This window comes from Argentina silus, assembly GCF_951799395.1.
Source record: "Argentina silus genome assembly, chromosome: 21".
Taxonomy (NCBI): domain Eukaryota; kingdom Metazoa; phylum Chordata; class Actinopteri; order Argentiniformes; family Argentinidae; genus Argentina; species Argentina silus.
This window is the reverse complement of record NC_139675.1, coordinates 9,709,087-9,724,081: the sequence shown is the minus strand read 5'-3', so window position 1 is coordinate 9,724,081 and position 14,995 is coordinate 9,709,087. Positions and strand designations below refer to the sequence as shown.

Sequence of the window (14,995 nt, the reverse complement as noted above, 5' to 3'; positions counted from 1 at the left end):
GTTCAAGAGGTCTGTTCAGTGAGACTGCAGGACAGCTGTGTTGTGTGTGTTCTAGGGAGGTTGGGGGTTAACACTGTCTCCCCCTGGCTTCATACAGCCCCTCCTACTGGTGACTCTGTAGTTCTACGGTTAGGGGACTACAACACCCACACAGGAAACAGGAAGTCTACACGAAGTGGTCATCCGACAGTGACCTGTCAGTCCTCCAGGGAAGAGAGTGGCACACCGTTTCAGAGTCACATGGCAAAAAAAAAAAAGGTTTCAACTCCCATTTTTTTGTCTTTTTTTCTCCGCTTCATAATAAAAAATAAGTTTGTTTTTTGTATTTTACAATATAATTCAACATCCCCAGCGAGCAGGAGCATCCCTCAGTCCAGCACTGGCAAAAAAAAAAAAAGAACTTTTTTTTTTTTTTTTTGTCGTTTCTTTTGTTTTGACTTTTTTCAGGGTTTTTACAAAAAAAAAGAAAAAAGGGGGTGGGGGGTGACGGTGAAGGATGGGGAGGTGGTGGGAGGAGTGGGAGGGGTCATCATCGGTCAGAGGTTTGGGAAATGGACGGGGGGGGGGGGGGGGGGGGGGGGGTGCGGAGCAGGAACACAGGAAAGAGGACAACTTAAACGACGCGGGAACTCTTCTTCCGTGGGAACACACGGGGGGTGGGGGGGTGGGGGGCTGGGGGGGGTCTAGGTTTCTAACGAGGGACACTTTGTACAGCCGCACCTCACCACCTTCTCCACTTCCTGGACGAAGGAGGAGCCGTCGGTGCACTGGAAGGTGTATTTCCTGCGTTTGCTGCGGAGGGGGGTGCAGCACTGGCCCGTACCCTGACCCAGACCCAGACCCTGACCCAGGCCCTCCCCAGCCCCGGCCCCGGCCCCGGCCCCGGCGCCCCCCAGGCAGCTGCCCCGACACTCTAGGCGGGAGACCTTCTCCTGGGTTTGACACGCCGCGTAGCCCTGCTGTCTCTGGTAGACATCTCGGATCCGTTCCCCTCGGCAGGCCACCTCTACAGGGACAGAGAGAGAGAGAGAGAGAGAGAGAGAGAGAGAGGGAAGGAGAGAGGGATGGGTTAGAGATAGAGAGTGGAGTGGGTGTGTGTGTGTGGGGTGGGGGGAGGGGGGTGGGGCGAGCCACCTCTACAGGGACAGAGAGAGAGAGGGGGAGGCACCTCTACGGGGAGAGAGGGAGGGAGACAGGGAGAGAGGGATGGGTTTGAGAGAGAGAGAGAGAGGGGGGGGGGGATGGGTTAGAGAGGGAGAGAGAGAGAGGGGGGGGATGGGTTAGAGAGGGAGAGAGAGAGAGGGGGGGGATGGGTTAGAGAGGGGGGGGGGGGTTAGAGAGAGAGAGAGAGGGGGGGGATGGGTTAGAGAGGGGGGGGTGGGTTAGAGAGAGAGAGAGGGGGGGGGATGGGTTAGAGAGGGGGGAGTGGTGGGTGTGTTAGATAAGCGCATGGAGACACCACTGATGGAGAGTCACTTGGAATGGGACCGTCACGTATTCAAACACACGGCAGTTGGTCGTTGGATGGTATGGACGGAGACAAACGAGGGAGCTGAGAGACTGAGAGAGAGAGAGAGAGAGAGAGAGAGAGAGAGAGAGAGCTGACCAGTGTGTCTCACCTGGGTGACCCCCCGCGGGTTGAGAGGGGGCTCAGAGGAGGCTGGGGTCAAAGGTTAAAGCAGAGAGTTAGTGTGAGAGGGTTAGACAACACAGGAGCTACTGAGGAGAGAACCTGCTAGAAGACACACACACACACACACACACTCACACACACACACACACACACACACACACACACACACACGAAGAAGAAGAAGACAGCTGCTGGAGGAGAGCAGGGAGGAAGGGGTTAACTCCTCTCAGAGGGGTCCTTGGTGTTCAACGGGGTTCCTACGTGCTCAAATGTTGACCATGTGAAGGAGCTCACACACTCACAGACCCATGTTAACACACTCGACACACTCGTTTACACCCCCCCCCCCCCCCTTCCCCCTTCCCGCGCTTCCTCGAAGTATGCAAGTGTTCACTCCCCCTCATGGATTTAAAAGGGAACGACATGCTATCATCATAAGACTAACCTACAGTATCTCACTTTCATATGTATCTATCTATAGCAATCTATCTATATCTCTCTTTTTCATCCATCCATCCATCCATCCATCCATCTACAGTATCTATCTATCGATCCATCTAACCTTCTCTCATCTATGGATCTATCTGTCATCTATCAATTCATCCATCCATCCATCCAACCAACCCACTTTTAACTTTATCCGCGACCATAATAAGTCATGGAAATCCTTGTAGTTGTTCTTACTCCGACGCAATACTTTTACGTCCATGGAAGGTCGTGAACAAATGCAGAGGAGAAAGGTGCAGTGATCTGGAGGCTTCTCTCTGTCAAATGAAAGGAGAGAACCCCCCCTCCCCCATCCTCCCCCTGCACTTACCAGATAAAAGAGATGGTACACATATACTTTGGTTGCAATAATACATATTTCAGGATGAACATTTCTCTCCTCAAATATGGAAGACACTTTTTCATTCATTATTGCCACAAAAGTAAGTGTGGATCATCTCATTTTTTTCTATTCTCTCTCTCTCTCTCTCTCTCTCTCTCTCTCTCTCTACCTCCCCCCTCTCTCTCACCTTTGTCACAGGCGTCCCCTGTGTATCCACTGTTACACTCGCAGTAGGCCTTGCCCAGGCCCGACAGCCGACATTTCCCATGTTTACAGCGGGTCAGCTGACAGGGGTTGAAGGCCTGCTGGTCCTCCTCGTCACAGAGCACGCCGGCGAAGCCCGGCTGGCAGCGGCACGAATACGAGTACGAGTTGATGGGCAGACAGGACCCGTGGATGCATCTGAGGGAGGGGAGGAGGGAGGGATGGAGGGAGGGAGGGAGGGGGGAGTCAGTGGACACATTCATAAGAGACCATGTCTGGTATTTACATTTCTGTTCCATTTAATCGGGAATGACCCAATTTTAAGCCTCAAAACTACTTAGATTATCCTATTACAATACACATACAATACTCTCTCTATGCACCCCCCCCCCCCCCCCCCCCCACACACACACACACACACACACACACACACACACTCACTTGTTCCCATCACATGGGTTGTTGACCTGCTGGTCACACAGGGCTCCGGTCCATCCGGGGTGGCAGGTGCAGGTGAAGCCGCTGTGCCCCGTCGGGTGGCAGTCTCCCTGGGCACAGGCCCCCCGCTGGCAGGGCTGGCAACCTGGCTCTACCCCCTGGCCCAGCCCCGGGCCCAACCCAGCCCCCAGGTCCTGCAGCTGGCCGTTGATGTACACGTTCCGCAGGCAACCGTGGAAGCTGGAGCCGTTCCGACCTCCGGACCCGTGCTGCAGCGCTGAGGGACCCCCGGAGCCGGACCCCCGCTCTGGCATACCTGGGAGGAGAGGGAGGAAGGAGACATTATTGACGGAGGACCATTCAAGAATGTTCTATAGAGAGTTTGAAGTGGAAAAAATGGGGGAAGAGGGATACTGTAAGAAAAGGAAGGCTTGATACTTAAACACTCACACACACACGCACACATGCGCGCACATGCACGCTTGCACACACACACACACACACACACGCATGCATGCACGCACGCACGCACACACCCTCTCTCTATCTATCTCTCTCTCTCACACACACACACACACACACACACACACACACACACAGGTATACGTACCCCCCAGGTATAGAGGTGAGTCTATGCTGAGTGTAGACTGTTTGCTGAGGGAGCTGATGGACTTGGGGGGTCCGCCGTCGATGGACAGAGAGAGGGTCTGGTCTGACGCAACCAACTCCACCACATGGAAACTACCATCATTCACTGTCTCCACACTGAGAGAGAGAGGGAGAGAGAGGGAGAGAGGAAGAGAGAGGGAGGGGGGAGAGAGAGGGAGGGGGGAGGGAGGGGGGGAATAGGTAAGTGTTGGAGCCACAATTAACTTTAAATTGATTTGACCTGAAAATGTATCAAGAAAAACGGAAATATAAATGATGAAATATGGAATTATGGTTTGCTATAGTTTGTGGAAGTAATATTAATTAAGTCTGAATATTAATGTAGTCTGGAGGGCCCCCCTTTGGGCCGATTCTGTGTCTGCTATGGGAGGTGTCTAATTAATTGGTGGAAAGCCGCAGCACCTTTTTTTTTAGAGAATCCTAGTTAGACAGGGTAGCGGAGCAGCTTTTTGACCACAAACAATCACGAATTATCACCACAAAGTATCGAAAGTTATTGTCACAAACTGAAAGAAACAATTCGGGATCAATATATTTTGTTTATCGCATTGAAGAGCAACGGAGAATATTTTTGTTAAACATTAATGCATAATAAATGCCATTTTGGTTTGAATTCTAACTCTGGATCTCCGCGTTTGCTCTATCTTGGATTGTGCGTCATTAACCCCGCTCCAGCTTGGACAGTGGCTATTTGAAAGGAGTACTTTTGTTATTTTGTTATTATTTTGGTAAAATAAGCCATTATAATAAGTCAAAAAGCTCCGCAAAGGATTTACAACAACTCTACGAACACACACTGGAGACCGTTCATATTGGAACAACAGTACAGCTCCAAGTCAAAGGATAATTCGGCGGTCGTGAGTAACCATAACGAATTAATGAATGGGCTGAACTGCCTAATGCAATTGTTTGATGGAACAAAAATGGAAGTGCCGCCGCGCACTATGAATACAATGTTTGATGTGGGAACGGGAATCAGAACAAACAGTGCTGTGAATAATATTATCAAAAAAATCGATGAACTAATGAGTTAAAAGAACACTTGTGTGTAAAACGAGTGATTGTTGAAACGGCGCGTAGCGGTAAAGGCAACACGGAGTCTATGAAAGGCGTTAAAGGGACGCAGCTCACAAAATAGCGGCACCGCGCCAAACAAATAAACAAGTGTGACTAAAGTGAACATTAGAGTGACTTTGACTGAGCGTCACAGTACCGGGACCGCTGCTGAGGCAGAGGAATTATTAAATTCACTTATGGGAGAAAATGGGAGTGTGTACCCGAAAATGAATGAAATAAAGGCTTGGCAGGGGGAGGGAGGAAATGTTGATCAAGTCAATGACGGTCTCGAAACATTCAATCGAGCCGTAAATTAATTTAATAATGTGCATCAATCTGTGCAAATGCTGTTATCAGAGGATGAAAGGGAGAATGATCAAGTAGAATAGTATGAGCCCAGACTGACTAATTTCCGATACTTTGTAAAGGAAATCGAAACATGGAAAAGGGATCAAATTGCACAATCACAGGTTTCACCTCTGGACAGCATTTCTAATGCATCATACAAATCTAGACAATCTAAAACAGGATCAAAGGCCTCCTCAGTCTCTGCGCCATGCAAGAAAGCAGCAGCTGAGAAAGCATCTTTATTAGCCCGTGCGGCAGCATTAAAGAACAATCCCTCAAACTTCAGGAGGTGGAACTGAAAACAAAAATGGAAAGGATGGAGCTGGAAACGGATATAGCAGCATCAGCTGCCAAAATAAAAGTCCTTCAAAGTGTTCAAAGAGACATGGATGACCAATTTCAAGTTGATGGCATGAACTCTTATTTGGAAGCCTATAAAGCCAAGACCACAGAGCATGTGGAACCTGAAATTTTAGAGTTGGAGTTTGTTCAAATAGGTGCTGTTCCCAAAACACCATTGCAAAGGGTTTTAGACAGCTGAAGCTCTCAGGAACCTACAGGAAGGCCCAATCAATCCAGAGCTCACAATATGGATACCAATTCAACCACCAACCATGATGACCTCAACACTGGTGACCTCACCACTGGTATCCGGAGGCAGAGTGACATTGCTGACCTCATCATCATGCAGCAAAAACTAGCCTTACTCCCGGCAAGGGAGATCACTGTGTTTGACGGTGACCCGCTAACTTATCAATCATTCATCTGCTCATTTGAGTACTTGGTTGAGGACAAGACTAGTAGCACTCATGACAGACTCTATTTTCTTGAGCAGTATACCTCTGGCCAGTCCAGGGACCTTGTTCGCAGCTGCCTGCACATGGGCGCGCGCCAAGGCTATGCTGAAGCCAAATGGCTGTTAAAGAAACATTTTGGAAATGAAATCAAAGCCACTAGGGCATACTTGGAAAAAGCACTGAATTGGACAGCCATCAAAGTGGATGATGGAAAAGCACTGCAAGTTTATGCACTCTACTTAAGAGGATGCTATGCAGGACGCCATGCAGGATTTACAGTATATGGATGAGCTTGACATTCCCTCCAATCTAAGGATGATTGCATCTAGGCTTCCTTACAATCTACGGGAAAAATGGAGAGCAGCAGCCTGACACGTTGCAAAGAACCAACAGGAGGACTAGATTCCAACACCTTGTGGAATTCATGGAGAGACAAGCTGAAATCTTTTGGACCCATTGTTTGGACAGAATCCCCTCTCCGGCAGAAAGGTGGTCCCAAAGACCAGGACAGCTGACCTTAAACAGCAGTCAAAAACACCAGAGTAGAGGCAGCAGCTTTGCCACTACAGTGACAGTAGGACTGCTGTTGTCTGAATGAATGGCTTGTAGAGTTGCCATCAGCAACAACAATGCAACACTCCTGGTGCTCATACTGCCTCATGTGGGTTCTGTTAAGGCAAACCTGCACTGACTGATTGCCCACAGTTCAAAACTCAAGTTAGTCCCATTGAAACAAGGGAAACATTAGTCAGCAGTGCTCTTGCTTCGGCTGGTGAAGTAACCGGGGCCGGTAAGGATTGCACGCTGTGCCAGTCCGAGTCAAGGTGGCAAAGGGAAATAGGCTCATCTTTACCGATGCGTTCCTCTATCCCGGCAGCTCGGCGACATTCTGCACAGAGAACCTAATGAAGCAGCTAAACGCTAAAGGTCGTAAAACAGAGATTCTCCTGCGAACGATGGGGCAGGAAAGACCTGTCAAGAGCTATGAACTCACTGGATTGGAGGTAGGCAACCTAGAGGGCAGCACATACCTCAACCTACACCCAGGATAAGATCCCAGTCTCGAAAGAAAAGATACCATACCCAAAACGATCTGAAAAAGTGGCCGCATCTCCATGGGATCCAGTTGAACGAAATTGATGCAGACATCGAACTTCTAATAGGAATCAATGTTCCCAAGGCGATGGAGCCTTGGCGCATAATTAACAGCCAGGGGAATGGACCATATGCGGTCAAGACATTATTAGGATGGGTGGTCAATGGTCCACTCAATTCTTGCACTGCTATGGAAGTGTCTAGACCTCCTGCAGTGATGGCCAACCCAATATCACTTGCCGATCTGGGGGAACTCCTCATCAGGCAATACAACCAAGACTTCTCTGAAAGAGTATGAAGAGAAGAGTGATGTCAGGTGAGGATAAGAAGTTAATTGAAATTGCATCAAGCTCAGTAATCCTCCAAATATGGTCACTACCACTCATCCTTACCTCTTCGTAATAAAGATGTGGTCATGCCAGTCAACCACGATATGGCAGAGCAGCGTACCATGAAGCTGCTTAAGAAGTTCAGGAAAGATGAGATCTACACTTTGGAGTATAAAGACTTCATGGTTGACTGACGTAATCAACAAAGGGTACGCAGAGAAAGTGCCGCAAGAACAGCTTCACCAGAAAGACGGCCAGGTATGGTATATACCTCATCATGGTGTCTACCATAAGCAAAAAGGCACTTCTTTTTTTTTTCCACTGAGAGTGATGTTTGACTGTATCTTAATAGAGAACTCCTCCAAGGCCCTGACCCTCATCGGTGTCTTGCTCAGGTTCCACCAAGAACAAATCGCAATATTTGTGTGTGTTTGTTTGTTTGTTTGTTTGTGCGTGCGTGCGTGCGTGCGTGCGTGCGTGTGTGTGTGTGTGTGTGTGTGTGTACCTGTATATGGCTGAGGGGGGGTATGATCCAGTGTCGTAGCTGACGCGGAGGCGTCCTCTGTACAGCTCCACAGCGATGTGGTCGTTGTCTCCTTTATACAGCAGGATACCGCTGTCCTCATCTGTAGCGATCTGAGACACACACACACACACGCACACACACACATTAATATCCATGTTAGATAGTTGGATGCTATTCATAATAATGTTCAATCAAGCATTCAGTTTCAAGTTATAAAAGTGTTTGTAGTGGAATTAGAGACTGTGTGTGTGTGTGTGTGTGTGTGTGTGTGTGTACCTGTAGTGTGATGTTGGTCTGGGGGGAGATGAGAGTAGAGGGTAGTTGGAGGTAGGATTCTCGGTGTATGAAGTTGACGCTGACGAGCTTCTCACACCGCTCGCCCTGGTAACCGTGCACACACTGGCAACGGGGGTCCGTCTCCATGACGACACACTGCGCCCCGTTCAGACACTCGTGGTTGTCGCACGGACTGGTGCGGGGGAGCACCATGGGAGGAGAGAACTCACAGAATAGACCGCTGTAACACACACACACACACACACACACACACATGTTAAACAACAGCAAAACACACACTCAGAATTCAGAATGAGTGATGGTGAAGTGAAATGTCCAAAATCTTGATGGTGTATAGGTGAAGCTTATGTCAGCTACGTGTGTGTGTGTGTGTGTGTGTGTGTGTGTGTGTGTGTGTGTGTGTGTGTGTGTGTGTGTGTGTGTGTGTGTGTGTGTGTGTGTGTGTGTGTGTGTGTCTCTCTCTCTCTCACCTGTAACCTTCTGGACAGACACAGGTGTATCCATTGATGGCGTCGATACACTGGGCTCCGTTCTGACACTTGTTGTCTTCACAGTCGTCAAAATCCACCTCACACTGATCCCCAATGTACCCTGGAGTACACTCACACCTGGGGAACGCACACACACACACACACACACACACACACACCCGTCAACATAAGTATAATCGCCGTAGTACAACCTACTGTGCACATAGGTCAGGGTTTCCATCCACTGTGGAATTCCCACTGCCTTCCAAGCCTGTCATTGTGTGTGTGTGTGTGTGTGTGTGTGTGTGTGTGTACGTGTATGCGTGTGTGTGTGTACGTGTGTATGAGTGTGTGAGATATGAGGATACATTTGTGTTCAAGAGGGGCAGATGGTCAAATAAACATGAACACTCCTCAAACACCCTGTCAGCCTGTCGTTGTGTGTGTGTGTGTGTGTGTGTGAATACGTGAATACGTAAGTATGTGTGCGTGTGTCTGTGTGTCCACTCACTTGTATCCCGTGGCAGTCAGAATGCATTTGGAGTCGTGCTGGCAGGGGTTTAGCTCCGGAGCGCAGAAATCCAGCTTCTCTTCACACAGCTCACCTACACACACACACACACACACACACACACACACACACACACACACACACACACACACACAGATGTACATTTATTAACATAAGTTTAAAAAAAACGAACATGCACGAATTCCATGACGACATTTACTGCTTCATCTATTTTTCATTGGTCTTGCCTTCCTATCCTGCTTCTCTCCCTCCCTCTGTTCCTCCCTCCCTCCCATCCTCCCTCCCATCCTCCCTCTCCCGCCCTATGTGAAGCCCCCTGAAGCTGTCAATCAATAAAAGATTAAGTGATTATGTAGAGCCTCTGAATTATCAATCTATATTATTCAGTGTGTGTGTGCATGTGTGTGTGTCTGTATTTGATAATAGATGACCAATACGGAGGTGTTTGATAAATTAGTCTCTCTCCGGGAACACCATCCTCCAGTATTCCTGGTGTGTCTCGACGTTCCCAGAGCTCCTAACGTTCCTAACGCGCTATCGACCCGGCAGAGGAAACACCAATACTCCAGACAGCAGGGGCCTTGCTCTGGGAATAATTAGGGAGCGCTGTGGGATCGATGTGACTATCAGTGGAAATCACATTGTCTGTGTGTGTGTGTGTATGTGTGTGTCTGTCCACATGTGAGTGTCCACGTGTGTGTGTGTGTGTGCGCGTATGTGCACTTGCGTGTGTGTGTGCGTCCACATGTGTCTCTGTGTGTGTGTGTGTGAGAGATTAATGCTGCGTGACACAGGACAATGGCCAGAGCTACATCTTAACTGTCAGTGATTGTGTCGCTGTAAGCACCATGGTAGAACCTATCCAACCATTTCACTTAGACTGAACCATTCATCATGAGGGGAGATGGGTCCAGTGATAAGGTGAGGGTGCAGCCTTAGAACGGGAGAATGAAGGAGGGAAGGGAAGAAAAAAGAGAAACAAGAACAACAAACTAACCTCTCTCCACCTCATTGGTAGCAGCTGCAGCCACAGAGAACAGATGGACAGACAGGCAGAAAATAAGAGACAGACAGGGAGACAAACAGACAGGCAGAGAGACAGTCAGACGGACAGACAGAGAGACAGTCAGTCAGACAGTCAGACAGACAGAAACAGACAGACAGACCGACAGACAGGCATACAGATAGGCAGGCATACAGATAGGCAGGCAGGCAGAGAGACAGACAGACAGAGAAACAGACAGACAAACAGACAGTAAGAGAAACAGAAAAACAGATGGAGACAGAGAGAGAAAGCGAGAGTCACAGAAAGAGAAAGACAGAACAGAAGCAGCATATAGGTTAGCCGTTAGCGATGATTAGCACACTACAATACATTAGCCACGTTAGCTGAAGAAGCAGACAGCAGCAAGAGCTTAAGAGACAAACAAACAGTCAAGCCCACTAGTGTAATTCAAGAGAAAGGTGTGTGTGTGTGTGTGTGTGTGTGTTTGTGTGTGTTACCTGTGTATTCCGAGGCGCACATGCAGGTGTAGTTGTTGATCCCGTCGACGCAGGTAGAGTTGTTCTCACAGTCGTTGTCTTCACAGTCATCAACGTTGATCTCACACGCATCTCCCTCGAAACCCTCCGGACACACACACCTGAGAACACACACACACACAACACACAGAGGAACATGAACACACACAGTACACCTGCGGAGACATGAAAACACCCATATACTGTACGTACACCTTAGGATAAACACTCACACACTCACACACACACACACACACACACACACACACACACACACACACACACACACACCACCTAATTCATGAGGGCACTTGACAAGAAACAAAACACTTTTATTCAACACAAACCCCTATACAAAACCCCAGCACACACTATCATTAAAGAGGATAGGAGCGCGCATACACACACACACACACACACACACACACACACACTCACACACACTCCAAACTGGCCTACGCAGCAGAGCCAGCTCCATCTGCATATCCCCTGGTAGGAGTCATTACTCTGTTAGCCAGAGCGTGCCTCAACTTAACATCCACCTCTTACAGTTACTACTGTACCGTTTCAGTGGGGACACACACACACTCTTGCGGACGTGCACACACACACACACACACACACAAACAGACACATACAAATGGACACACACTACACGCACACACTAACACTCACGCACGCACGCACGAGAGAAAGAGACAGAGATGGAGGACAGGATGAGAAGAAGAGAAGAGAGAGAGAGAGAGAGAGAGTGAGAGAGAGAGGGGGGTCTCTGGGGGTATTGATAATCTCCTAGCAAAATGCAGACAGTCGTTCGTTCCCCCGGCAACACTGAGCCTCTAACCGGCCTGATGAGGAGATAATGTCCAGGTTATCTACTTCCTGCCTGCTAGACAGCATCGTTACCTCGCGGCTGAGACTCCGTCTCGCCATGTGACAGTTGAAGGTGTCGAGAAGGACGCTTATTTAAATGACGTTTAATTATTATTCGGATGATTATTATTTAAAGGGGATGTCTCTATGGGAGTGTGGTGTTTGTCTGACCAGAAGTTGCTCTCCTCTCCTTCCTTCAGGTGACATGTGCCGGCGTTCTGACAGGGGTTGCTGATGCAGGCGTGGATGGGCTCCTCACAGTCCTGGCCCTGCAGACAGAAGCAGTCAAACACAGAGATGAGAGAGATGACATAAAGATGGGCTCCTCACAGTCCGAAAGCAAATAAAGAAACAAGTGACAGAACAAAGAGATTTTCACAGAAAGAACACAAGAGAAAAGTTACAGATGAGAAAAACGACAATGACGGGGGGGAATAATACACTGTGTGTGTGTGTGTGTGTGTGTGTGTGTGTGTGTGTGTGTGTGTGTGTGTGTGTGTGTGTGTGTATGTGTGTCTCTGTGCGCATGTGTACGGTACCTTGAAACCATAGGGACAGCTGCAGCGGTAGAAGTGGACCGGGTCGTTGGCACAGGTACCATCATTCTTACAGGGGTTGGACAGGCACGGGTCACACTTGGACAGGATGCTCACATCTACCGGACCTGCAGGACACACAACCGTACACACACACACACACACACACACACACACACACACGTCACTTAGACTACACACACACTACCAGAGAGATGCCTGGACTAGTGGGGTTTTAACAGTCGTGTACAATAGTCCATACACAATCATGCACACACACAAAAACACACGGACACACACACACTCTTTCCACAGGTACAGCATATCAACACACATTGATTACACCATAGAAGTCAGGACAGTGGGACTGGTCTGGGACAGAGGAGCATTCTGGGTCAAGGTCAGAGTTCACAGGTCAAAGGCAAGGCTCGGATTGGCTCAAGGACCTGGGAAGGCGGGGTTAAGGACATAGTACTGGGCTCTGATTGGTTACTTTACCTGGCACCAGAAAACCACAAGGCCCCGGGACGTCTACAACGTGTCAATCAAATCATGTTAAAACCAAAATTGAATAAATATCATGTCTAGTATTTCTTTAGTAATATTATTTATATATCTTTTATATAAAGAGCTCTGGAAAAAATTAAGAGACCACTCCAAATTTTTCTTAAATCAGCAACTCTACATGTATGGCAGCCATTCCATTCCAGTGTCTGTTGAATTCCAATACAGGCACACCTCATTCTACTTAATGAGGTACTGATTACGTGATCACCTGAAACAAATCTTATTTAATGAGGAAAAGTATAAAAACCACTGCTGTGGTCACCACTATCCTCTTGCAATAGGACCAGCTGGATGGCAAAAACAGTGCTAGTAGTACCTCAAAAGTAATTGGAATAAAAAAATAACTATTGACCATGCCAAAAGAGTTGAAAAGAAAAGTTTTCAGTGAGGAAAAGAAGGGTTCAATTCTGGCTTTACTGGCAGAGGGATACAGTGAGCGTCAGGTTGCTTCCATCCTTAAAATGTCAAAGACGGCGGTTCATAAGAACAAGGTCAAGCAGCAGACATTAGGGACAACAAAGCTGCAGAGGGCGAAAACGACTCTCCACTCACCGGGATGACCGCCAACTCATTCGAATGTCACTCAACAACCGTAGGATGATATCAAGTGACCTACAAAAAGAATGGCAAACAGCAGCTGGGGTGAAGTGCACGGCGAGGACGGTTCGAAACAGGCTCCTAGGGGCAGGGCTGAAGTTGTGCAAAGCCAGAAAAAAGCCCTTCATCAACGAGAAGCAAAGAAGAGCCAGGCTAAGGTTTGCAAAAGACCATAAGGATTGGACCGTAGAGGACTGGAGTAAGGTCATCTTCTCTGATGAGTCCAATTTTCAGCTTTGCCCAACACCTGGTCGTCTAATAGTTAGATGGAGACCTGGAGAGGCCTACAAGCCATAGTGTCTCGCACCTACTGTGAAATTTGGTGGAGGATCGGTGATGATTTGGGGGTGCTTCGGCAAGGCTGGAATCAGGCAGATTTGTCTTTGTGAAGGACGCATGAATCAAGCCACGTACAAAGTTGTCCTGGAAGAAAACTTGCTTCCTTCTGCTCTGACAATGTTCCCCAACTCTGAGGATTGTTTTTTCCAGCAGGACAATGCTCCATGCCACACAGCCAGGTCAATCAAGGTGTGGATGGAGGACCACCAGATCAAGACCCTTGGCCAGCCCAATCTCCGGACCTGAACCCCATTGAAAACCTCTGGAATGTGATCAAGAGGAAGATGGATGGTCACAAGCCATCAAACAAAGCCGAGTTGCTTTAATGTTTGCACCAGGAGTGGCATAAAGTCACCCAACAGCAATGTGAAAGACTGGTGGAGAGCATGCCAAGACGCATGAAAGCTGTGATTGTAAACCAGGGTTATTCCACCAAATATTGATTTCTGAACTCTTCTTAAGTTAAAACATTAGTATTGTGTTGATTAAAAATGAATATGAGCTGAAATATATTTTTGAATATGAAATATATTTTTGCATTATTCGAGATCTTTTTTTGTTATTTTGACCAGTTGTCATTTTGTGCAAATAAATGTGGAATTTGGGAGAAATGTTGTCAGTAGTTTATAGAATAAAACTAAAATGTTCATTTTACTCAAACACATACATAGTAAAACCAGAGAAACTGATCATTTTGCAGTGGTCTCTTAATTTCTTCCAGAGCTGTATATACAATATATACACACTATTGTTGATAATCAGGGATGGAACTTGGGGATGCTGAGCACTAGCCAGCCAGGCTAATTTCTTTTAGCCCATGGTCCAAAACATGTCACGGCTAAAGCAAAAATATTATTGTTAATATGGACATAAACAATATTTTAATTGAAATCTAATCTGCGACAGTTATTATCTATCAGAAAAGTACAGCAGCTACATAACATTGCTTAGTTGAGCAAATCCTTCATGAGCCGTCTCTGACAATGACTAGCCTAACAGGCTAGCAGGTTAGTTACATTTCCATCCCTGTTTATAAGATTTTAATCAACCGCCTATCCATCATGTTTTGACTATCTATTTCTAGATTTTTAATGGCAACTTGTGGTCTCCTATAAGAAACGCAGCAAGTGTGTGTGTGTGTGTGTGTGTGTGTGTGTGTGTGTGTGTGTGTGTGTGTGTGTGTGTGTGTGTGTGTGTGTGTGTGTGTGTGTGTGTGTGTACCTCTGCAGGTGTATTTCTTAGATGGCGTGAACTGCAGTAGTTTGCGTATGTGTGAGTAAGGTGTGTATGTCCTGATACAAGTGAATTTTGTGTGTGTGTGTGTGTGTGTGTGTGTGTG

The 14,995-nt window shown here is 47.6% G+C and overlaps 1 protein-coding gene across 1 annotated transcript in view; it reads right to left on the bottom strand.

Annotated features, from left to right (window-relative positions):
* Nucleotides 1–683: 683 nt before the first annotated feature.
* slit2 (slit homolog 2) overlaps nt 684–14,995 on the bottom strand; it is a gene marked incomplete at both ends in the record, with an annotated part of 47,879 nt that continues 33,567 nt past the window's right edge. The window contains 13 exons of the mRNA XM_083692861.1: nt 684–1,006; nt 2,650–2,864; nt 3,108–3,420; nt 3,715–3,869; nt 7,904–8,034; nt 8,201–8,441; nt 8,692–8,829; nt 9,203–9,296; nt 10,221–10,244; nt 10,727–10,866; nt 11,789–11,886; nt 12,157–12,281; nt 12,652–12,684. Of these exons, the coding sequence (XP_083548987.1) occupies nt 684–1,006; nt 2,650–2,864; nt 3,108–3,420; nt 3,715–3,869; nt 7,904–8,034; nt 8,201–8,441; nt 8,692–8,829; nt 9,203–9,296; nt 10,221–10,244; nt 10,727–10,866; nt 11,789–11,886; nt 12,157–12,281; nt 12,652–12,684 (2,030 nt within the window). The remainder of the gene's footprint in view (nt 1,007–2,649; nt 2,865–3,107; nt 3,421–3,714; nt 3,870–7,903; nt 8,035–8,200; nt 8,442–8,691; nt 8,830–9,202; nt 9,297–10,220; nt 10,245–10,726; nt 10,867–11,788; nt 11,887–12,156; nt 12,282–12,651; nt 12,685–14,995) is intronic.